The 25,391-nt window shown below is 39.2% G+C and overlaps 1 protein-coding gene across 10 annotated transcripts in view; it reads right to left on the bottom strand.

The window, feature by feature from the left end:
• SMCO2 (single-pass membrane protein with coiled-coil domains 2) overlaps positions 1-25,391 on the bottom strand; it is a 34,129-nt gene that overhangs the window by 8,583 nt on the left and 155 nt on the right. Inside the window, exons 1-6 of one of the 10 annotated variants that reach the window (XM_058442939.1) lie at positions 24,112-24,271; positions 21,594-21,734; positions 19,492-19,591; positions 17,437-17,564; positions 16,619-16,768; positions 4,822-4,909 (exon numbers count right to left, since the gene is read on the bottom strand). In XM_058442939.1, coding sequence (XP_058298922.1) covers positions 4,822-4,909; positions 16,619-16,768; positions 17,437-17,564; positions 19,492-19,591; positions 21,594-21,724 — 597 coding nt within the window. In that variant the 5' untranslated portion in view covers positions 21,725-21,734; positions 24,112-24,271. Of the gene's footprint in view, positions 1-4,821; positions 4,910-16,618; positions 16,769-17,436; positions 17,874-19,406; positions 19,592-21,593; positions 21,735-24,111; positions 24,272-24,754; positions 24,890-25,218; positions 25,294-25,391 lie in introns of those variants that run through there. The other 9 variants (XM_058442935.1, XM_058442931.1, XM_058442936.1 and 6 more) reach the window with 9 other exon arrangements.

The following is a 25,391-nucleotide window of genomic DNA, read 5'->3' as shown; positions in this document are numbered from 1 at the left end:
TTTTTGTAGAGATGAGGTTTCTTTCTCTTTTTTTTTTTTTTAACTTTTATTTTAGGTTTAGGAGTACATGTGAAGGTTTGTTACATAGGTAAACTTATGTCATGGGAGTTTGCTGTACAGATTATTTCATCACCCAGGAATTAAGCCCAGTAACCAAGAGTTACTCTTTCTCCTCTTTTCTTTCCTCCTACCCTCCACCCTCAAGTAGACCCCAGTGTCTGTTTCCTTCCTTGTGTTCATAAATTCTCATCAATTGGCTCCCACTTATAAGTGAGAAAATGTGGTATTGATTTTCTGTTCCTGAGTTAGTTTGCTGAGGATGACAACCTCCGGCTCCATCCATGTTCCCGCAAAAGACATGATCTCGTTCTTTTTTATGGATGCACAGTATTGCATGGTATATATGTATCACATTTTCTTTATCCCATCTGTCATTGATGGGCATTTAGGTTGATTCTATGTCTTTGCTATTGTGAATAGTGCTTCAGTGAACATTCACGTTCATGTGTCTTTATGGTAGAATGATTTATATTCCTCTGGGTATATACACAACAATGGGATTGCTGGGTCGACTGATAGTTCTGCTTTTAGCTCTTTGAGGAATTGCCATACTGCTTTCTACAATGGTTGAACTAATTTACACTCCCACCAACAGTGTATAAGTGTTCCCTTTTCTCCACAACCTGGCCAACATCTGTTATTTTTTGACTTTTTAATAATAGTCATTCTCACCAGTGTGGGAGATGATATCTGATTGTGGTTTTGATTTGCATTTCTCTAATAATCAGTGATATTGAGCTTTTTTTCATATGTTTCTTGGCCGCATGTATGTCTTCTTTTGAAAAGTAAAGACAGAGTTTCACCATGTTGCCCAGGCTGGTCTTGAATTCCTGGGCTCAAGCAATCAACCCGTCTTGGCCTCCCAAAGTGCTAGGATTAAGGCATGAGCCACTGTGCCCAGCCTCAGAAATAGATGCTTAAAGAAGTACTTGCAAGAGCAATCAAGGCATGGATTTTTGAGGCATAGTTTGTAATGGTAAACATTGATTATAAAGTCCCAAGTATCCAACAAAATAAAATTAATAAATTCAAATATCAAGCCATGCATTATATAGGAGTGAAAAAAAAGTAAAATGACATCTAGTAGCATAGAAAATTGTTGAAGAAAATATGCTAAGTGCCATAGCAGTTGCAAAACAATATGTATAATACAATCCCATCAAAACAACAATGTGTAAATATATGTATAAAAATTTGGAAGAATATAAATATACTAAAACGTTCATTGTATTTGTCTTTAAAGGAGGAGGGTATTTTTCAGTTATATGAAATCATTTCATAATGTTTTAATTGTTAAAATAAGCATGCAACCAGCCACAGTGGCTCATGCCTGTCATCCGAGCACTTGGGAGGTCGAGGTGGGTGAATCGCTTGAGGTCGGGAGTTTGAGACCAGCCTGGCCAACATGGTGAAACCCCATCTCTACAAAAAATACAAAAAAAATTAGCCAGCTGTGGTGGTGTGCCCCTGTAGTCCCAGCTACTGGGGAGACTGAGGCATAAGAATCACTTGAACCCAGGAGGCGGAGGTTGCAGTGAGTCGAGATGGCGCCACTGTCTTCCAACATGGGCAACAGAATAAGACTATCTCAAAAAAAAAAAATCTATCTATACATAAAAAACATTATATATATGTATAATGACCACATCCTATGTAAGTGACCATTGCGCTAGGCATCATGCTAGTTAGGTACAAGTAACAAGGATATTTATCCTCAAGTAGCTTATAGGTGAATTAGAGAATATACAGTATAGCTATTTTTTAACACGTTTATTCATCACCAATCCCTGAATTGGGTGGTTTAATTATTTAGAGAAGAGCTGTGCTGTGACAATCTCCTTTTATTTGGTATCCTAGTTTATTTACAGAGTAAATATCTTCATACAGCCCTTATCAAAGATAACTGGGACAAGGTCAGTCTCTGAATGAAAGCCCAGAAATTCACATAGAAATTTTAGAAAGTTTCATGGCTTGGGGGCTCAATATTAGGTCAAATAACACCCAAAGGCCACCTCAAAGTCCTTTCTGTAGCTTGAAGTTCTTTCAAATACTTTCGTTTCTGTTTTGCTTTTTTAAAAAATAATTTTACCAATTTTCCCTCCCTGCCTTTTCATGTCTTTCTTAGTTATTCCATTTCTTTATGAAGAATAAGTAAGCCAATATATGTGATATTATTTTAACTTTATTAACTCATTTCTCCTTTAATTTTCCCACTTTTTATTTGCTATTCCTGTATCTATTTCTAAGAACCATCACTTTTCCCTTCACCAGAGTAAGCCTACAGCCATTGTTACTAACTTTGCTTCTGTAACAATTTTACCTATTTATTTATTTTGTTGTTTTCGTTGTTTGTTGGTTGGTTGGTTTGCTGAGGCAGTGTCTCACCCTGTTGCCCAGGCTGGAGTACAGTGGCTCACTGATCACGGCTCACTGCAGCGTTGACCTCCTGATTCCAGGAGGTGATCCTCCCACCTCAGCCTCCTGAGTAGCTGGGACTACAGGCATGCACCACCACGCCTGGCTAATTTTTTAAATTATTTGTAGAGATAGGGGTCTCGCTATGTTGCCATGGCTGGTCTCAAACTCCTGGCCTCAAGTGATCCTCCTCCCTTGGCCTCCCAAAGTGCTGGGGTTACAGGTGTGAGTCACCACATTCATCCAACAATTATATTTAAAGCTTCACCTTTAGATATATTACCACATTTGTTTTTAGGTAGCCTTTTCCATCAGACCGTAGGCTTCTTGAGACAGAACTGGTGCCATTTTTTTTGAAGACACATTTATTGAGATATAACTTACATACAGTAAAACTCACTTTTTAAAGTATACAGTTTTATGAATTTTGATAAATGCATTCTGTTGTGTAATAACCACTACAAGAAGATATAGAATATTTCCATCAGCCCCTAAATTTCCTTATACCCCTTTGTCAATCCCTGTCCCCCTTCCTCCACTACACCCAGGTAACTAACTGCTAACCTATTTTCTGTTCCTACAATTTTGCCTTTTTCAGAGTTACATAAACAGAAGCACAAAGTATATAAGTGGTCTTCTGAATCTGGCTTCTTTCACTTAGTGTAATGCATGTGATTCATTCATGTTGTTGGGTCAATCAGAAGTTTGTTCCTTTTTATTGCTGAGTAGTATTCCATCACGTACATGTACTGCAGTTGATCCAAATGACAACTGGCAGATATTTGAATTGTTTCTAGTTTTTAAGCTTGTGCTTCTTTTTTGTTGTTTTTAATGTGTATACAAAACTGTGTATCCCCAGCACAGAGAATTTCCATATATGTGGAAATATATGTGTGTGATGCCTTCCTCTTGCATATTATTCCAAGCTCCTCCCTTTAAAAAAATCTCACTTTCATTTATGTGTGTGTTTCTCTCTCTCCTCAGTCTTTTGATACTCCTCCCTCCCTCCCCGCACCTGCTACTGAAATCTATATTTTTGTAATACTAACAGGTGGATTTTGGAGGAAATTCGCTAAAGCAGAATATTTCTTGGCCTTTGTCCTCTTCCCTTTTTTATAGTTTGCAATTTCCAAAGCCCAAAGATAGTGAAAAAACTCTTTCAACTCATGCAAAATAAGATTGTGACTCAATGTTGGACGATATCAGTTAAAAGTAATTTTTTCCCCAGGCAATAGATTTGCACTGATCTGTAAGTGACTTTTAATATGTAAGAGGCCCAAATAAATAATATCTTCCTTTAATAAAAGAGAATTTTCTCTTTTACTGCTTCCAAAATCTACTCAATTTAAACTCTTGGGCTTGAGTTAAAATTGAAGCTGGCAATTTCAGTTAAAAGAAGTTGTTAGACACAGACTTTTTTCTTTTGCAGGGGCCTTTCTTCAAACCAGAAAAACTATCAGCCAGGACTCTGAAATCTAACTTGTGTCACAAGTTGATCTCTACCTTTCAGCTGTAATATTCTATTACTAATAAGAAAATGGAACCTTAGACTGGGTGTGGTAGCTCACGCCTGTAATCCCAGCACTTTGGAAGGCTGAGGCGGGAAGATTCCTTGAGAGCAGGTGTTAGAGATCAGCCTGGCCAACATGATGAAACCCCATCTCTACTAAAATTACAAAAATTAGCCAGACATGGTGGCATACACCTGTAATCCCAGCTACGCAGGAGGCTGAGGCATGAGAATTGCTTGAACCCGGGAGGTGGAGATTGCAGTTAGCTGAGATCGTGCCACGGCACTCCAGCCTGGGCAACAGAGTGAGACTCTGTCTCAAAAAAAAAAAAAAAAAAGAAAGAAAGAAAGTGGAAAATTAAACCTTAATTTGAGAAGGGTCTATAAGAAGTGTGAGGAGACACAATATCAGGAAAACTCTGGAGATTGTGAAAACCAACACAAGAACTCTTCATGGGCATCCAAGACAAACACAGGTAGATCCCTTGCACTCCAAGGATGCAGTTTTTGACAAATATTTATTTCCTGGACATATTCTCTGTACTGTTGGTGCTGACATACAAAGATTAAGAAAATCAATTCTCCCTTAAGGTACTCATCTTAAGGTGGCATCAAGATAGAGCTTCTTGGTAGCTGAGTTTCTAGGTAAAGTAGAAAAGTCTAGGCTTTTTGTGTCATCAGAGAAAAGCAGTGTTACTCAGGAAAAGGGTGCTCAGAAGAGAGCACTCCTGCTTATGAGTCTTACTTCTTGTTATTGCCTATTAACAATAGAAGGGTAGTAGGGGAAGAAGTGACAGAAATCCCCAACCTCTGTCTTTCCCAAGTCTCTAGCTTACCTCAGTGTTTGTCCCTTGATCAAGGTCAAGGCCCCGGTCCTCCAGCTTTTCGATTTGACGATTCAGGGTCACCATGTCTTTTAATAAGCTGCAAACAGACCAAGATACTAAGTCTTGCAGATTAAGAAAAATCACCCAAGAGAGGAGGTAATTTTGATCTTTCAAAAATGAAATACCATTCCCATATAAAAGGATGCTTTGGTAGTGCTTGTATTGCAATGGGAAGTAAATGAAATTCAAAAAAGTAAAAAGTACTCTAAGTAATCTAGATAATATTAAAGGAAGTGAGGCCTAACTGGACACAGGAGCTGAAAATTAAAAGGATTAAAATGTAAGTTTATAAAATTTCTAGGAAAAAAACCACACAGAAAATTTGGGGGACATAAGATTAGGAAAAGAGTTCTTAGGCTTAACATCAATTGTATAATCTGTAAGAGTTGAACCTCATCAAAATTAAAATCTTTAGTTTGGCCAAAGACCCTGTTAAATGGATGAAAAGACAAATTACACACCAGGAAAATTATTTGCATAGCACATATCTGGTAAAGGCCTTGTATCTAGACTATATAAAAATCTCGAAAAAGCTCAACATTAAAAAAAACCTATCCAATTAGAAAATGAGCAAAAGGCATGCATAGACATTTCACCAAGAGGCTATATAGATAGCAAATAAACACACAAAAGGATGGTCAATACTTATTAGCCATTAGAGAAATGCAAATTAGTACTACAACGATATATCACTACGTACTTGTCACAATGGCCAAAAAAAAAAAAAAAAAGAAAAGAATAGTGATAACACCAAATGCTAGTGAGGATGTGGAGAAACTTGATCATTCATAAATTGGTGGTGGAAATACAAAAGGTTTCAGCCACTCCGGAAAATTGTTTGGCAGTTCCTGTCAAAACTTAAAACTGACTTACCATATGACCCAGTAATTTCATCCTTGGGTAATTATCCCAGAGAAATGAAGACTTATTTCCCATAGTACACATATGTTCAAAGCAGCTTTATTCATAATAGTCCCAAACTGGAAATTACACATTTGTCCTTTAGCGGATGAATGGTTAAACACACTGTGTAGATTCATATCATGGAAGACTACTCGGCAATGAAAAGGAAGGAAAGATCAATACATGCGAAAATTTGGATGAACCTCAAAAAAATTATCCTGAGTGAAAAAAAGCCAATCTCAGAAGGACAAAGTGCATGATTTTACTTATGTAGCATTCATGAAATAGCATAATTATAGACATGTGGAACAGATTTGTGGTTGCCAGGGGTTAGGGATGGGTGGGAGGAAATGTATGTATAAAGGAGTAACACAAGTGCATCTTATGCAATGACTCAGCTGAGGATCTGATTGTCATAGTCATGCAAGGCTACACATCTCATAAAATTGCACAGAACTATACACATACAGATGAGTGCATGTATAAATGGTGAAGTCTGAATAAGCTCTCTGGATTGTACCAATGTCAATTTCTTGGTTTTGATGGCATACCCAAGTTAGGCAAGATGTTACCATTCAGGAATGCCGAAAATAAGGGTTCCTTGTATATATATTTTTGAAACCTCCTATGAATCTATAATTATTTCAACATAAAAAGTTAAAAATAAAAATGGAAGCATAGGTAAAGAGGGTTGTAAAAGAAAAAAGGAGGGGAATTAATAAAGAAGAATAATGTGACTAGTTTCATATTCACCTTCTAGTTTTGGTCTACAGGTCTCTGCAAACTGTAAAGCCCTCTGGCTCAAATACTTTATAACATTAATTCAGAAGGTATTTGTTCAGCATTTACTATGTGCCAGGTATTATGCTGAATGCTGATGATTAAAATAGAGAATAGTATAAGCAAGGTCTTTGCCCTTTTGGAGATTATAATGTAATGTGGATTTGCAGGCAGACAAGGAAATCCATTAAAAATTAGAATGTTATTAATGTTTTGGGTACTTCTGCTTTCAACCAACATGGAGTAACAGGAATTGGATTTAGCCTCCCTTTTTAAACAATTTTAAACTTGAAAAGAATATATGAGACAATGGTTTTCAGACGCTGAACAGCAGACAGTGCAGGATGTGGATCCCTCAGGTGGGAAAAAAGTGAGATGGGTTCTATAGTTACTTCAGGTTACCCTGGAAAGAGTTTCTGGACTTCGAGTCGGAGAAAGGGGATGCAGGAGAAGGCTGGTGGTCTCCATGAGTTGAGAAGATGAAGTTAGAAGCTCAGGGAGGCCACAGGGAGCAGATCTGCCCGGCAGAGTGCCCAAGAGGAGAGAGCTGCACGGAGAAAAAGCTCCAGAGATCTTCCCACTTGAGAAAGCCCCACTTGGGCCTTCAGCTGAGGCACTGATTAGCACAGAGGTGTGATAAAACTATTTGAAATGGGAGGGAAATCATAGCAGATTGAAGTGGGCAGAACAATCTTTAAAGATCAAGCAGTGCTGAGAATAATTGCCAGAGTGGAAAACTCTTGTAATACACAAGTCATCAGGTAGAATACTTAGAAGGTATTGTTTCAATAGTGGAGCCATATTAGTCCTAGACTAAAGGCTGCTTTAGTCCTGCCCTACAACAATTAAAAGCAATCCTCAAAAGGGTCAAACCACTTCTAAGTAATTTAACTGTGTTCCAGAACAAAGCTCAAAATTTAAATGTACACACGAATGTCTCAAGAATACTCAAAACCAAATGAGGTACAATTGACAATGTCTGGCATTTAATAAAGAATTACTCGGCATGCAAAGAAGCAGGAAGCAACAGTGTATATGCTTATAAAAGGCTGGGCGCAGTGGCTCACACCTGTAATCCCAGCACTTTGGGAGGCTCAGGTGGGCCGATTGCCTGAGGTCAGGAGTTCGAGACCAGCCCGGCCAACATGGTGAAACCCCATCTCTACTAAAAATACTAAAAAAATTAGCCAGGTATGGTGGCACGTGCCTATAATCCCAGCTACTCGGGAAGCCAAGAATTGCTTGAACCCAGGAAGTGGAGGTTGCAGTGAGCCAAGGTCACGCCACTGCACTCCAGCCTAGGTGACAGAGTGAGACTCTATCTCAAAAAAAAAAAAACTTAAAAAAATAAATAGAAGCAGTATTAAAAATGATTAGATGATAGAATTAGTAGATAAGGTTATTTTAAAAGTTATACCTATATTTTATTGTCCAAGAAGGTAGAGAAAAACATGAGTACATTTAGGAGAGATATGAAAGATAGAAAAAAGACCCAAATCAAACTTCTACAACACAAACTATAATGTCTGAGATGAAGAATACACTGGAAGGGATTAATGTTATATTAGATACTGCAGAACCAAAAGATTAGTGAATAGAGGCCAGGCACTTTGGCTCACGCTTGTAATCCCAGCACTTTGGGAGGCCGAGGCGGGCGGATCATGAGGTCAGGAGATCGAGACCACGGTGAAACCCCGTCTCTGATAAAAATACAAAAAATTAGCTGGGCGTGGTGGCGGGTGCCTGTAGTCCCAGCTACTCGGAGAGGCTGAGGCAGGAGAATGGCGTGAACCCGGAAGGCGGAGCTTGCAGTGAGCCGAGATCGCGCCACTGCACTCCAGCCTGGGCGACAGAGCGAGACTCCGTCTCAAAAAAAAAAAAAAAAAAAAAAGATATAGTGATAGATAGCCTTTGAAATGAAACACAGAAAGAAAAGAGTTAGAGAAAAAAAAGCCCAGAACATCAGTGAGTTATGGGTTATGAGACAACCTAAAGTGGCCTAAAACACATGTAATTAAAATCCTTGATGGTGAGAAGAGGGAACAGAAAAAAATATTTAAAGAAATAATGGCTCAAATTTTCCAAATTTAAACTACAAACTTGCAGAGCCATAAGGCACAACGGAACTTAACAAAAGAAAACTTAAGAAAACTACATGAAGGTCAATCATATAAAAATGAATAAAAACAATATATATATTTTTTTGAGACGGAGTCTTGCTCTGTCACCGGGCTGGAGTGCAATGGCGCTATCTTGGCTCACTGCAGCCTCCACCTCCTGGATTCAAGCAATTCTCCTGCCTCAGCCTCCTGAGTAGCTGGGACTACAGGCACACGCTACCACACCCAGATAATTTTTGTATTTTTAGTAGAGATGGAGTTTTACCATGTTGGCCAGATTTTTTAAAAATTTTGAAAACAGCTGGGAATAGGGCAAGGAAAATTTTATTCGTAGAAAAATACGAAGAGAATGACAGCCAACTTCTTGTCAGGCACAACACAAACCAGATTTCAACAGCATCTTTAAAGTACTGAGAAAAAAATGTCACTATATAATTATATACTCTGCAAAACTATCTTTACAAAATGAAGGCTTTTTTTCAGACATAAAAAGCTAAAAGAACACATCCCCAGTAGAACTGTATCACAGAAGATAGTTTTAGGTTTTTGTTTTTTGTTTTTGAGATGGAGTCTTGCAGTGTTGCCCAGGCTGGAGTGCAGTGGAGTGATCTTGGCTCACTGCAACCTCTGCCTCCTGGGTTCAAGCCATCTTCCTGCCTCAACCTCCCAAGTAGTGGGGATTACAGGTGCCCAGCTAATTTTTGTATTTTTAGTAGAGACGGGGTTTCACCATGTTGGCCAGGATGGTCTCCAACTCCTGACCTCAGGTGATCCACCCACCTTGACCTCCCAAAGTGCTGGGATTACAGGTGTGAGCCACCATGCCTGGCCACAGAAAATAGTTTTTAAAAGCCCTTCAACAAAAGGAAAATGATGCTAGATATAGATTGTATCCATACAAATGAATGAAGAGCACTGGTAATAGTAAATATGTGTGTAAACATAAACAATTTTTTTCTTACTTTAAAAAATCACCTTAAACAATAGTTAATCGTTTAAAGCAAAAAAACAAAACAAAACAAAACAAAAACCCCCGACATATCATGGGCTTATATTCAATACAGAGGTAAGATGGATGCCAACAGTAGTGCAAAGGCCGGGAGAACAGACATAGAAGTACAGCATATGTAAGAGGTAAAATATTACTTTAAGGCAGATAGTAATAGTTTAAGAATCATTCTATTTAAGCCAAATTAACTGTTTTTAAAAAACAATGAAAAAGGATGGGCATAGTGGCTCACGCCTATAATCTCAGCACTTTAGGAGGCTCATGCAGGGGGATTGCTTGAGGCTGGGAGTTGGAGACCAGCCTGGGCAACATAGCGAGACCTTGTCTTTACCTACACAAAAGTTTTAAAAATTAGCTGGGCATGGTGGTGCACACCTGTGGTCCCAGCTACTCAGGAAGTTTTAGGTGGGAGGACCGCTTGAGCCCAGGAGTTCATGGCTTCAGTGAACTATGATCACACCACTGCACGCCAGCCTGGGTGACAGAGCAAGACTGTCTCGAAAAAGAAAAAAAAAAAAAACAAAGAAAAGAATAAAGAAATCATTTATAATGATAAAGGGATCAATTCTTCAAAAAGACCTAATAGTCCTAACATTCATGCAACTAAAACCAGAGCCTCAAAGTACACAAAGCAAAAACTGATAGCTCTGCAAGCAGAAATAGATATATCTACAGTTATAGTTGGAGATTTCAACACTCCTCTATTGATCATCTATAGAAGTAGAGAGAAAATCCATAAGTACCTGGAAGACTTGGATAACACTATCAACCAACCTGACCTGATTGATATTTGTAGACTACTCTACTCAAACAATAGTAGAATACACATTCTACTGTTGGATTGCACATATATCATTTACCAACATAGACCATATTCTGAGCCATAGAACAAGTCTCAATACATTTAAAAGGAGTTGGCTGTGCACAGTGGTTAACACCAGTAATCCCAGCACTTTCAGAGGTCAAGAAGGGAGGATTGCTTGAGGCCAGAAGTCCAAGGCTAGCCTGGGCAACATGGCGAAGCTTCGTCTCCACAAAAAATACAAAAATTAGCTGGGCCTGGTGGTGTGCACCTGTAGTCCCAACTACTAGGGAGGCAGAGGTGGAAGGATTACTTGAGCCTGGGAGGTTGAGCAGTGAGCTGTGATTGTGCCACTGCACTCCAGCCTGGGCAACAGAGCAAGACCTTGTCTCAAAAAAGAAAAAAACTAAAAGGAGTCAAGTAACATAAAATTTGCTCTTTGGTCACAGTGGACTTAACTGAGAAGTCAGTAAGAGAATGGTGTCTGGAAGATCTCTACATACCTGGAAACTAAAATACACTTTAAATAATCCATGGGTTGGCCAGGTGTGGTGGCTCATGCCTGTAATCCAAGCACTTTGGGAGGTCAATGTGGGTGGATCACCTGAGATCAGGAGTTCGAGACCAGCCTGGCCAACATGGTGGAACCCTGCCTCTACCAAAAATATAAAACTTAGCCAGGCATGGTGGTGAATGCCTGTAATCACAGCTACTTGAGAGGCTGAGCAGGAGAAATGCTTGAACCCGGGAGGCAGAGGCTGCAGTGAGCCAAGATCATGCTATTGCACTCCAGCTTGGGCTGATGGAGACGGAGTGAGACTCCATCTCAAAATATAAAACATTAAAATATATTTACATATATAAAAATAATCCATGGGTCAAAGAAGAGATCAAAAGGGACATTAGAATGTATTTTGAGCTGATTGAAAATGAAAACACAATATATAAAAATCAGTTTGATGCAGTGGAAACAGTGCTTAGAGGGAAGTGCAGAGCACTAACTGATTATTATAATAGAAAAAGACAAGAGATCTCAAATCAATGACCCAAAGTTCACCTCATAAAATTAGAAAGAGGATAGCAACATAAGCCTAAAGTCAGCAGAAGAAAGGAAATAATCCAAAAAAAAAAAGCAGAATCAAATGAAAATTTTCAAAAAACCAGAAAAACAATAGCAAAAAACCCAATGAAATCAAAAGCTGGGTCTTTTAGCAAACCAAAAAATGTATAGATCTCTATCCAGACTGATACAACAAAAAGAAAAGAAGACACAAATATTCAATTTCAGGAATAAGTGAGGGGACATCAATACAGATGCTAAAGATATCATATAATAAGGGAATGTTATGGATAACTTTATGTCAATATATTTGACAACTTTGATAAAATGGGCGCATTGTTTGAAAGGTATGATCAACTTGACTGGATTGAGGGATGCTTAGATGGCTGGGAAGTCCACTCCACTAGCCACTACTGGCACCTGTGCATGCCACCCAGGGGCCTGAGGAGCCATTGTTCCTGGGTGTGTCTGTGAAGGTGTTGCCGGAGGAGATTTACATTTGAGTAGGTGGACTGGGAAAGGAAGACCCACCCTCAGTGTGGGTGGACACCATCCAATCGGCTGCCAGCACAGCTGGAACAAGGCAGGCAGAAAAGGGGAAGAAGCAGCTTGTTTGCTGAGTCTGCTCACTCTCTCTCTCTCTTCCTGTGCCATGCTGGACACTTGCTTCCTCTCCTTTTGCCCTTGGATATCAGCCTCCAGGTTCTTTGGCCTTTGGATTGTGGGACTTGCACCAGTTGCTTTCCAGGGGCTCTTGGGCCTGCAGCTACAGACTGAGGGCTATGTTGTTGGCTTCCTTGGTTTTGAGGCTTTTGGACTTGTGGACTGAGCCATGCTACTGGCTTCTCTCTTTCCCCAGCTTCCAGACAGTGTATCGTGGGACTTTACCATGTGTATTAGTCTGTTCTCATGCTGCTAGTAAAGACATATGCAGGACTGGGAAATTTATGAAGGAAAGACGCTTTAATGGACTCACAGTTCCACATGGCTGGGGAAGCCTCACAATCATGGCGGAAGATGAAGGAAGAGCAAAGGGACATCTTACTTGGTGGCAGGCAAGAGAGGGCTTATGTAGGAGAACTCCCTTTTATAAAACCATCAGATCTCGTGAGACTTATTCACTGTCACAAGAACAGCACAGGAAATACCCGCTCCCATGATTCAATTACCTCCCACTGGGTCCCTCCCACAACACATGGGAATTATGGGAGCTACAATTCAAGACGAGATTTGGGGGGGACACAGCCAAACCATATCACCATGTCATCATATGAGCCAATTCTCCCTAATAAACTAATGCAGCTATAGATATGGATATATTGTATTGGTGCTGTCTCTCTACAGAACCCTGACAAATACAGACAGCAACCCTGGAACCTCCAGCAGCAGGGCTGCCTTGCAGCTGCCCACACCTTCAGAGGGCCTGGGGACTGGCCCACCGGAGCACCATCCTGGGGCCAGATGACAGGTCCACCCACTAGCCACTACTGGCACCTGTGCATACCACCCAGGGGCCTGAGGTGCAGCCTACCTCACCCATTGCCATCACTGTTGGCACCAGAGCACACTATCCAGGGGCCTAGGTATCAGCCAACCAGGCCTGCCTCTGCCAGCCCATGCACACCATCAGGGGACCTGATGACAGGCCCATCCCACTTATCAGCACCACTGCTGGTATTCTATTGCTGCACTGTCTAGGGGCCTGGGGACTGACTTGCTCGACCCACAGCCACTGACACCCACATACACTATTAAGGGGCCTGACAACAGTCCTGTTCAACCCACCCCCACTGCTGCCTGAGCATGGTATCCAGGAGCCTGGTAATCACCTCACTCTGCCTGCCACTATTGGCAGCCATTCGTGCCATCTGAGGGCCTGAGGACAGGTCCACCCTGCCACTGCCACCATCAGTAGCACTGGGGACTTCTGTGCATCATTGAGGAGTCTGAGGACAGGCCCGCCCCCGTGTTGCCAGCACCAGTGCCTGTCACACATCATTTGGGAACCTCAGGATCAACCTGCCCTGCCTGTCATGGCTAGTGCCAACACTTGCCTTCTGTGGGCCTGAGGATGGGCCCTGCCCACTGCCATTGCCTATGTACATTGTTCAAGGGCCTGGTGATAGGCCTACCCTTCCTGCTGCCTGCACCTATGTGTGTTTCCTGGGGGCTTAGGGACCAGCCTACCCAGCCTACAGCTGCCGCCATCACTGGTATCTACACATGCATGACTCTTAGGGGCCTGAGGACTGGCTCACCCAGCTTACTGCCATCACTGCTGGCAACCTGCACATGCTGCCTGGAAATCCAAGGATTGGCCTGCTGCCACTATTGCCACTGTCAATGCCACATACAGTGCCCAGCGACATGAGGACCCACCTTCTCAACCACCACTGCCACTGTCAGCAATCAAGCAATCTGCCTAGAAGCCAAAGATCTGGCCCACCCAGACTCACCACCACTGGTACATGCATATGCTGCATGGGGACCCAAGGACAGGCACTCGCACCCTGCTGCCACCACCACTGGCACTTGAGGACCAATCTGCCTAGGGTAACTGTCCCCAGTAAAGTTTGCCACAGCCTCCACAAATAAGCACAGCCTAAGCCACTGACAAACTTACAGATACCACTGACGCTGATTACAGCCAAAGAAATCACGTAGAGACTACACTAGTATGCCCACCCACCAATAATAAAAGCCAAAGCACCCTACCCAACTAATGCTATAAATATACCTTCAGGAAAACCTAATGTTTCCCTATGAAAGCCAATGCATAAAATTGGAAGAAGTGACTATTACACCAGATGTATAGATATCAATGTAAGAACCAAAGAAACATGAAAAAGGAAGGAAGCATGACATCTCCAAAGGAGTGCAATAATTCTCCAGTAATATCCCAATGAAAAGGGAATCTATGAAATGCCTGAAAAAGAATTCAAAATATTGATACTAAAGAAAGTCAGTGAGATATAAGAGAACACAGGTAAGCAATACAAAGAAGTCAAGAAAACAATTCATGATCTGAGTCAAACAGAAATTCTGAGACTGAAGAATGCAATGAATGAAATAAAAATATAATAAATAGCTTAAATAATAGACTAGATCAAGCAGAAGAAAACATTTCTCAACTTTGAAGACAGGTGTTTTGAAATAATCCAATCAGCCAAAAAAAAACAAAAAAAAAGAATAAAAAAGAATGGAGAAAGCCCTACCTGACATATGGGACACCATAAGGAAACCAAATATTTGGATATTAGGAGTTCCAGATAGAGAAGAACTGGGCAAAGGCATTTTAAAAAAAAACAATTTAGTGAAATAACAGCTAAACTTCCTAAGTCTTGCAAGAGATAGACATTCAAATACAGAAAACCCAAAGAACCCCAAATAGATTTGTATCAAAAAAGTCTTCTCCAAGGCTCGTGACAGGCAAACTGTAAAAATCAAAGACAAAGAGAGAATTCTAAAAACAGCAAAAGAAAAGTGTCAAGTCACATATAAGGGAATCCCCATCAGACTAACAGCAGGTTTCTCAGCAGAAACCTTACAGGCAAGGAGAGAATGGGATGATATATTCAAAATGCTAAGAGAAAAAAAAACTGACAAGACTACTATACCCAGCAAAACTATCTCTCAAAAAATGAAAGAGAAATGAAGTTGTTCCCAGACCAGCAAAAACTGAGATAATTCATCACCATAAGAAATGCTTAAAGAAATCCTACATCTGGAAGTGAAAGAACAAAATCTACAAACATGAAAATTCACAAAAGTATAAAATTCACTGATAGAATAGATATACAAATGAGAAAGAGAAAAAAGTCAAACATTACCACTACAGAAGACCATCAAACTGCAATTATAAACAATAAGAGAGAAAGAAATAAGGATACACAAAACAACCAGAAAACGATTAACAAAATGTCAGGAATAAGTCCTTACTTATAATAATAACCTTGAATATAAATGGATTACATTACCCATTTAAAAGATATAGAGTGGTTGAATTGATTTTTTAAATGACCCAATTATATGCTGCCTAAACGAAACTCACTTCACTGTAAAGACACATATAGACTGAAAGTGAAGAAATTGAAAAAATATTTCATGCAAATAGAAATCAAAAGCAAGCAGGAGTGGCTACACTTAGAACAGACTTTAAGTCAAAAACTATAAAAAGAGACAAAGGAGGGTATTATATAATGATAAAAGGATCAATTTAACAAGAGGATATAACAATTCTAAATATATATGCATCCAACACTGGAGCACCCAGATACATAAAGCAAATATTACTAGATCTAAAGGGAGAGACAGACTTCAATACAGTAACAGTTGGGGACTTTAATGCCAGACTCGCAGCATTGGACATACCATCTAGGCAAAAAATTAACAAAGAAACATTGGATTTAAACTGCACTTTGGACTAAATGGATCTAACAGACATTTACAAAACATTTAATGCAACAGCTGCAGAATACATCTTCTTCTCATCAGCATGTGGAACATTCTCTGGGACAGACCATATGTTAGGCCACAATACAAGTCTTAACAAATTTTAAAACATTGAAATCATATCAAGTATCTTCTCAGATTACACTGGAATAAAACTAGAAATCAATACCAAGAGGAACTTTGGAAAATATAGAAATGTATGGAAATTAAACAACATGCTCCTGAATGACCATTGGGTCAAGGAAGAAATTAGGGAAGAAATTAAAATTGCTTGAGACCAACGAAAACAAACAATCTACCACAATTTATCAGAGACATCAAAAGCCCGACAAAGAGGGAAGCTTACAGCAATAAACACCCACATCAAAAAAGTAGAAAGATTTCAAATAAACAATCCAACAACGCACCTTAAGGAACTAGAAAAGCAAGAAGAAACCAACCCATAAATAACAACCCAGCAACCCAATTTTTTAAATGAGCAAAAGATAAACAGATATTTCATCCAAGAAAGTATACCTATGGCCTGAAGACTTTATCATCTTAAGCCCAAAGTTTCCTAAGTTTTTAAAGCTATGAAACTTTCTGCTATTTTATGACCAACCCCAACACCCTACAATTACCTCTTCACTGTGTTTTTTGTTACATTTATTTTTTTAATAATATTGTCAATTTTCTCCATTCCGTCTATGTAATCAGCTCCAAGATCTTTCACCTGGAGACCTATCTTTGCGTTCCAGTAGTTTAGCTTGAGGAACATGCCCCTCAGACACCTGCAGAAATATTATGGTGATCATTTTCAAAGCAGAAAATGGGAAACAACCCACATAGCCTTAAACGCTCTTCCTTTGAATAGCGAGTTGATCTGTTTAGTCTTCCTTGTCACCAAAATGGGCCAGGTGGGCACACAGGCCTCAAGAAAAGAAGTTTGGGTATTTATTTGATATCCACTTTAACAGATCTTTAAAGACTCTATAAAACAAAGCATATTTTATGTTTAATAAAAAAAGATATATTTTTAATTTCACTGTGTGGAATGAATGTTAAATGTTGATATTTAGATAGTGCTTACATCATGGTGGGGGAGGAGAGCTATACAATAGGGAAAAGATCCACAAGGGCTTAACAACATACTCTTAATGATAATTATGGTTTTCCTATCTAGAAAATTATCTGAGAAGGTTTAAATATATATTAATTTCGGGCCTCAAAGAAGAGTTTGCTCTTTCTTTTTTCCCATGCTCTGTCTACATCCCTAAAATGTCCTTACACCACATTATTGCTAGACCATGTAGGTAGTTACCTATGCACAGGACTGCTTTATGGTTCAAGACATGTATGGATTTTAAATCTTCCAGACTGTCCCTAAGTTATCTGCTTAAATTCTATTTTCCCCTCCACACATTATTAAATGCTCTGTCTTGCATGTGTCAAGACTTACAATTCAAGGAGGTTCTTCTTTGAAAATTGCAGAGATTTAGATGCTTGAGGGTCCTCATCAACATCTGTTTCTTGCTTATCCTGTTTACTCAGGTCCTGGTCATGCTCAGCCTCTAGCTCCAACATATCCTGGTAAAGATGATGATGGAAGCAAAGCAGAACAAAAGGTTACTACAAGATGTGGTGGTTCTTCCAGCCCTACCCAATCCCCCTTTGCTGGGGTCAAGCACATAGTCCTGTCTGAGACTGGAGCTTTCTGATGCATCTGTAAGCTAAGCAGACATGCCCTTCTGCTCTGTCTACAGAGGAAGGCTGAGGCAGGGGCATGGAGAGAATCAGCGTCCACATGGAGAGCTCTTTTCAGTCTTGATGAGTAATCGAATTCCATCTGACCATGGACTCCAAAACTCCACTCAAATTAGATGACTGTTCTGGTCTCTTAAAAAAAAAAATCAATGTCATAAAAAAGAAAAGGTGGCAGAACTATTCTATATTAAGAGAGTCTAAAGAGATATGAAAACGAAACATATTGTATAGATCTTTTTGGGATGGTGGTTTAAAAAATATGGCTGTAAAAGACATTTGGGGGACAATTAAAGAAATTAGAATATTGAGAGAATTGAGATTATTATATTAATGCTAATTTTCCCAGATGTGGTAACAGTATTTTGTAGGAGAAAGTTTTATTTTTAGAGATGCTTTCTGAAGTAAACAGGAATGAGATATCATGCTGTCTTTGACCTACTTTTAAGTGGTTCAGAAAGTTTCATCTATTTATATACACAAAGATAAAGCCAATGTGACAAATGTGAAAGATTTTTAAATACGGGTGTAGGAATATGGTTAATCATTGCATAATTCTAAGTTGACCTTTTATTTAAATTGTTTCATATCAAAAAGAGTTTGGGGGAAAACGCCTACTCTATGACTTTGATCAATACAATTTACTTTTTTGTTTCTGTATTCTTTGCCTTGTTCTAGAAAAGCATCCAAGACATGTTCTGCTATTTCAAGTCTCTGCATGCAAAAATCGACAATGATTTATCCTTGAACAATTCTTCAGTAACTATTTATGAAATATTTCTTCTGTCCTTTGAAGAAGTTTGATCTGAATTTCCTGTGTTTCACAGAACTATTTTTAAACTGGAAGGAGAAAAGTTTGGAGGAGGCAGAATAGATCAGTTTCTTTTTTAAATGTCTGTGTAAACTACTGGCCAAGTCAATAGAAATAACTAACATTCATGTAACTCTTTACAAATTAGTTTCATGTGCATTATTTTTTTTCATTCTCACGTGGCCATTTGTATTTAGTGACTTGCCCAAGGTCATAGAGTATAGAGAGTTAAGTGGTGGCCCCAAACAAGGAATGCCCAAGTCCTAATACAGAACTAGGACCCCATGCATATTCTCTTATTTGGAAAAACAGTCTTTGCAGATGTAACTAAGAATCTTGATATAAGATCATCCCAGATTACTTGAATGGGTTCCTAAATCCAATGACAAACATCCTAATGAGAGACGGAAGAAGAGAAGACACAGACAAAGAGAAGACAATGTGAGGATGAAAACAAGAGACCAGGAGTTATGTAGCTACAAGCCACTGAAGGCCTGGAGTCCCAGAAGCTTGAAGAAGAAGGATTCTCTCCTGGAGGCGGCATTAAGGGTGAATAGCTGAATTCTACTGGAAGATAATCTGTGAGCAGGGGGTATGATCATATGGTGATTTGGCCATATGGTGATTTGCTCGAAGGTGAGAAATGTCACAGTTATTTCATAAATTCCCAAGGACAAACATAACATATAATTCACTTTTTTTTTTTTTTTTTTTTTTTTGCATGGGACGGCTAGTAAGTCCCTCATGTGGTAACAGCAGCATCCAGTGGGAACAATGCCATATCCCCTGCCTCCCTCCTGATTTCAAGCTTTGAAGTTCTGCACCAATTAGAAGGAAACCCTCAGATATTTTCTTACCACTTTGAGATACGTGGTGTGAAGTTCTTCTCTTCAACCTACTGTGTCATTTAAGTGTCTCTCTTACCCATTTTTCAGAGTCTACCTTGTGAAGGAAGTCAGTTTGAGGGTTTTCGGAGGAAATGCCGTCCTCATCATCTGATCTGTCTAAGATGTGGTCCACTTTGATAATTTCCTTTAGCAAGCTGCAAGCCACACAATCCAAACAGAGGCTGTTATTATGCCTTTGGGCCAGAGCTTGGGCCTGCCCTACTCCTTTCTAAAGGGAGAACACTGAGAACTTTCCCAGCCCCAGGGAGCACCTGCTATCCTTGTACTGAGTTTTCTGTGTGAATAACACCTCACATAGTATATCTCACAAGTAGAAATAGAGGGGCTGGATAAATAATAATTGGCTGAATTCATAAATTAACAGTGAGATTCCAAATTCCAAAGTAATTGCAGTTCTGTGCATATGTATGTATAAATGAGTGTGCACAATCAACAAGTAAATTAATATCCTGTTTTAAAAAGTGGAGTTTAAAAACACTATATGGTTCAAATGGGCAGAGAGGAGTAGGTCTACAGTGCCCTCTTGATCTCCACCCCCCAGCTGTCCTCCCCACAATTTTCACTAGCTTCTTTATTTTCAACAGAGATTCTATGCATAAATAAGCAGAGATGTTGATGTACGCATGTATGCGTGTATATATATTATGCAGAATAGACCCTTTAAAATATATGGGAGGATATTTATACACTCCACTCTGTGTATACATCAAAGTACTTTGAATTTCTTATTTAATAACTTATTTTGGAGTCCATTTCATATTAGTACACACAGAGCTGCTTCGTTTTTAAAATGGCAATATGGTATTCCATTGTGGGGCTGTAAAATAATTTTCTAATGAGTTTTTTTATTAACAGATATGTAGAATGTTTCCAATCATTTGCTATCACAGACAATGCTGGAATGAATATCCTTACACTTCTATATATTGTTGTTGTGTATGTGTACAGGATATCTATTGGAAAACCCGAAAGGTAGAACTTCTAGGTCAATAGATATGTATATTCTAAATTTTGATAGATTTTTATTAAAGTATGTTTTAAAGAGGTTGAATCAATTTTCACTCCCAGCAAAACTGTGCCTGTTTCCCACTCCTTGTCTAAATCCATATGCTATTAAAGTTTTTTATCTTTGCCAACTTGGTGTGTTCAAACTGGTATCTCCTTTAGTGTTAGTCTCATTCTATGTGTGAGATTGAGTATCTTTGCCTATGTGTATAAAACTCATTTGTATTTCCTTTTCTAAAATAAGTGTGTTGATAGTCTTTGCCCATTCCCTACCACACTGTTTAATATTTTTCTTAATTAATTAGTACCACAGTTATTAATATTTTGCTGGAGAGCCTATATGCTCTCTCTCGTATGCTTTTGAATGGATCACAATAAATGTGTGATATGTGTCTATAAAAGTAGTTCCAAGTCTATGGGATTTGAACCCAGAGGGTGGAGGTGTTGTCAGGGTTGAGGGGGTATTGAGTCACTTCACATCTAATCTGCTTAGAAAGGGATCCTGGAATCTATACAGATTTAGATAGAATGAATAAATATTGCTTATATGAAAAAACTTATATGAAAAACTGCCCAAAGTTTACAAATGCATATGCTACTATCTTCAATAATTTATAAATGCATTTAAGAACATCTTTGATATCATAATAGCTTTCTTGCCATATGAGGGATTCTTGGAAAATCTTTTACCTTAAAAATATCTTCCTAGTTAAAAAGGTGTTAATCATAGCTAAACTAGTATGCATTTTTAACTCATACTAGCAAATGTATATAGTGTTTATACCACTGTTTGTACTCCCTCTATGCCAGAAAGTATTTTAAATGGCTTAGATCTTTAGCAAGTGAAGATAATGAAGCCATAAAACAATCCGCATATTTTCCCAAATTGAGATTAGAGTCTGAACAACTTTTTTTAATGGGTATCTGCCCAGTTTATGATTGTGGAACCCTTTAGCTTCTCTTAAGGCCTACTACAGTAAATATTCATGAGATTAAAATTAGATAAATTTTAGGGAAAACTGTCAACCTAGACTCTGAACCTGGAAATCTCATCATTTGCATACTGCTGGCCCAACAATGTCTGCAGCTGGGACCCTAGAAACTGCTTCTGCAAGCTCAGTTCTGACTTACTCCTGCATTGCGCCTTTAGTCACATTGAGCTTTTGGAAAAAGCCATTTTTCTCAGTCAACTGCTGTTCCTGGCAGTCCATCTTCATCTGCAGAGACATCTCGTTATTTAGATTTGTGGGCATGCGAGCCATTTCTTAGGCACTGTAAGGACGATAATGACAACAAGAGGGATTTTATGGCAGAAATGGCAACCATATTCTCTTCGCTGACACCAGACTAACTTCTTCCTCAGGGCATTTGGCTTTAATTCCTCCCCTTTCAAACTGGCTGTTCATCATAAAGGATCCCAAAACAAGCTCTTAGATCTCTCTTCTCAAGTATATATATGAGAAAGACCTGTGTGGCTGTCTCCAAGGACACACTTCTTGACTGGTAAATGTGCGTTTTTGAATGCTCGAAGGAGAATACTACAGAGGAATATATAATAACCAGCCTGGAAGAATGGGAACTTTCATTTTTTTAATCTCTTTCTGATTATATAATAATATGCATATTGTAAAAAGTAAAAAGGGCAAAAGAAGAAAGTAAAATCATTGGTACTTCAGAGATAACCAGAGATAACCCCAGAGATATCCAGACTTAACCACTATTAATATTTTAGTACATTTTATTTCTGCTTCTAGATTTGGTGTTTGTTTTATTCTTTTCCCACTGTTGATGACTAGGTTATTTCTAATTGCTTAGTAGTATAAATAATGCAATAATGATTATCTTGGTTTAGTAATTTTCAGTGCATGTCTAATTAGTTAAATACTTCCTTAGAGGTGGAATTACTGGTTCAAAGGAGTTTGACCAGATTTTTAAAGATTTAGACAAATATTTCCAAATTGCTTTCCTAAAGTTTTAACTAATATACATTGGCATCAGCTGTGTGTAAGAACAGGAACCTTCATTCCAGTCTGATAGGCGAGTGTTCGCTGGAGAGCAGAGGAGTGAATTGTTGGAGTACTTAAGTAGTGTGAAAAATAACGGAAAGGAAATAGGAAAGAAGGTAGAGACGTGTGAGATAGGCTCATAGAAAAAGTTGTAGGGAAAGGATAGATGCAAAACATAACTCCTAGTTATAGCCAGAAATCAGGAGGGTGTGTCCAGGCTAAACAGGAAGAAACCTTCTCTTCTGTATATTCAAGTGAGTGATAGCAGTAGATTGGCCTAGAACTAGAGGGTAGCCTGGCTCCCAGCACCCTGAGGGACAAGAGGTGATGACAGACTCATGGGAAGAGAAGGCATTTTTCTGCAAGGATGATTTATGGCAGGGACTAGCAACAGGGAGGAAGAATCAGGGAGAGGGGAGGCCCTGGGAATCACAGAGATGTTAAAACCATTTGCACAAACAAGGGCTTGGTCAATCATTCTGTGGCAGAATTGAGCTTTGTTCTTGACCTGTGTGGTATAAAAGGGGCCCCTTTGAAAGAGAAGCATCAGGAAAGAACTAGAACCTTTGATGTGTGATGGTGCCATCCATTTTAACTTTGACTGTGACAAAAAATAAACCTTTGATTTCCCTCAGGAAGGTCACTGTTGCCTGCCAATTTCATCACAGCCCCTATCTGGACAGTTTTGTCCATTTCCTGAGGGTGTTAAGCATTACAAAGGCAATTCCAAGCTCTGAAAAGGGAACAGACACTGAGATTTGCCTTGTTTACTGTTTTTATGGTCCAAAAAATAGAGTACCACAAAAATAATAAAATTTCCTTATTCTGATAACTCTCTATCATCTCAATGTCTCCCCCAAGAGTGATTGAGAAAGAAAACATTGTCTGTCAATTCAGGCCCCTACCCAAATTCTGCCTCCATACATTCTCTCACATTTTACATAACAAATAGAATCCTAACAATGCCTTATGTCTGTGCAGCCCCTAACAGATTACAAAGTACCTTTCACATATTTTCTCATTCAGTTCTCACAACAACATGGTACAGAGGGTATTATCCCCATTTTATGTGTGTATTAATGGAGCCTATGGGAGATGATGTGATTTACTTAGAGTCAGATATAAGAAGTAAAGCCAGAACTCAGAGCTTCCATATCCTCACAGCTACTGATAAAAAGATTTTCCCCACCTCCCACCTCCAAAGATGATCTAGACCAGTTCTATTGGGCTCTCCAATAGAACTTTCTGTGTTGATGAAAATGTTCTCTACACTGTTTGATACAGTAGCTACTAGCCACACGTTTCTATTGAGTACTTGAAATGTGGCCAGTGCAACTGAGGAACTGAATTTACAGCCACACATGCCCAACGACTATCATATTGGACAACTCAGGATTTTCTAGAGCAACGGTCATCAAACTATGGCCTGCAGGCCAAATCCAGCCTGCCACCTGTTTCTAGAAATGACATTTTATTGCAACACAGCCACACCCATTCCTTTACAAATCGTCTATGACTGCTTTTGCACTGCAATGAGAGAATTGAATGGTTGCAAGAGAAATCATTTGGCATAGAAAGGCTTAAATGTTTACTATCTTGCCCTTTACAGAAGAAGCATGCCAACCCCTGTTCTAGACTATTACCTTCTTCTATGATGTTGGGTGTTTGCTACAATCCATCAGTTGAATGCAGTAAATAAGAGCTTAAACTTTGGAGAGTCAAGCTGAGTTCATAATCTAGCATCAACACTTCACAGCTGGGCCTTATCTTGTTGTCTGGGGGCCTCACTTTTTTCTCTGTAGAATGAGGCTAACAATAGTAATACTAATATTATTAGAGATGTGAGGAGTAAAATTGTGCTTAACATGGCATCAGGTAGATAGCAAACGCCTGCCAATTTTATTGATCTATCTATTAAAATAAAAGCAGTGGAAATGGGAGCAATTAGTAATGTTTAACTTCAAATAACACAGTAATAAAAATAATGCTTACACACGTGCAGCACTTTCAGTTCATAAGGCACTTTCACTAAGTTGTTTCCTCTGCCCCTCACGATTACCCTGTGGTTAGCCAACTATGGCAGATCTTGTTACCTCTATTTTTTTCAGAGGAAGAAACTGAAACACAGGGGATGATCTGGGACTTGTCCAAAGTTTTATTGCTAGAAAATGGTAGAATCAGCATGGAAACCTGCAAATTTTGACTATAAGTTTTGCAATCATCCTACTATTATACATAAAATCAATGCCCAATGCATCTTAATGGGTTGGCTAACAGCCGTCTTACCTCAAAAACAATCCATCTTTTGAAGCTAACTTTTGACTAGTGACATAGTGCAAGTCCTTAGTGCTCAAAGTGTGGTCTGCAGGCCAGCAGCCTCGGCGCTTCCTGGGAGCTTGATGCAAGCTGTCCAACCTAGTGCAGATACTAGATCCCACCCAGACTGCTTGAACCAATGTCTGCCTTTTAGCAAGATTTCAGGTAATTCATACACATATGAAAGTTGGGAGTTACTCATACTCTAGACCTTTTAAAATAGACTCCCTCTTCTCCCTACACCCCATGTCTTCATTCCTGTATGTTTATCCCATTGGCTTTCTAGGATTGTTTGGTACAACTGGAGTGAATCCCTCCTCCTTCCCCCATATCCTATAAAAACTTTTAAAATTACACATTTAGAGAAGCATCAGTTTCAGTTACAAGGAACAATCAACTATTTTAAAAGACAGTTGATGAAATCGCTAACTTACATTGTGAGGGGATTTCTCCAGGCCTGACCACCCAGATTACCCTCTTGGTTCCTGCTACCTGGACAATTCGGGATCTCAGAAATTTGTCAAAGCCATGGTACTAATAATCAGGGATTTGATGTCACTATAGGCTCCTGACAAGGTCATAATGAGATGGTGCACTATGAAATAGT

This window comes from Hylobates moloch, unplaced genomic scaffold, assembly GCF_009828535.3.
Source record: "Hylobates moloch isolate HMO894 unplaced genomic scaffold, HMol_V3 SCAFFOLD_8, whole genome shotgun sequence".
Classification (NCBI taxonomy): Eukaryota; Metazoa; Chordata; class Mammalia; order Primates; family Hylobatidae; genus Hylobates; species Hylobates moloch.
This window is presented reverse-complemented; position numbering and strand designations above follow the sequence as displayed.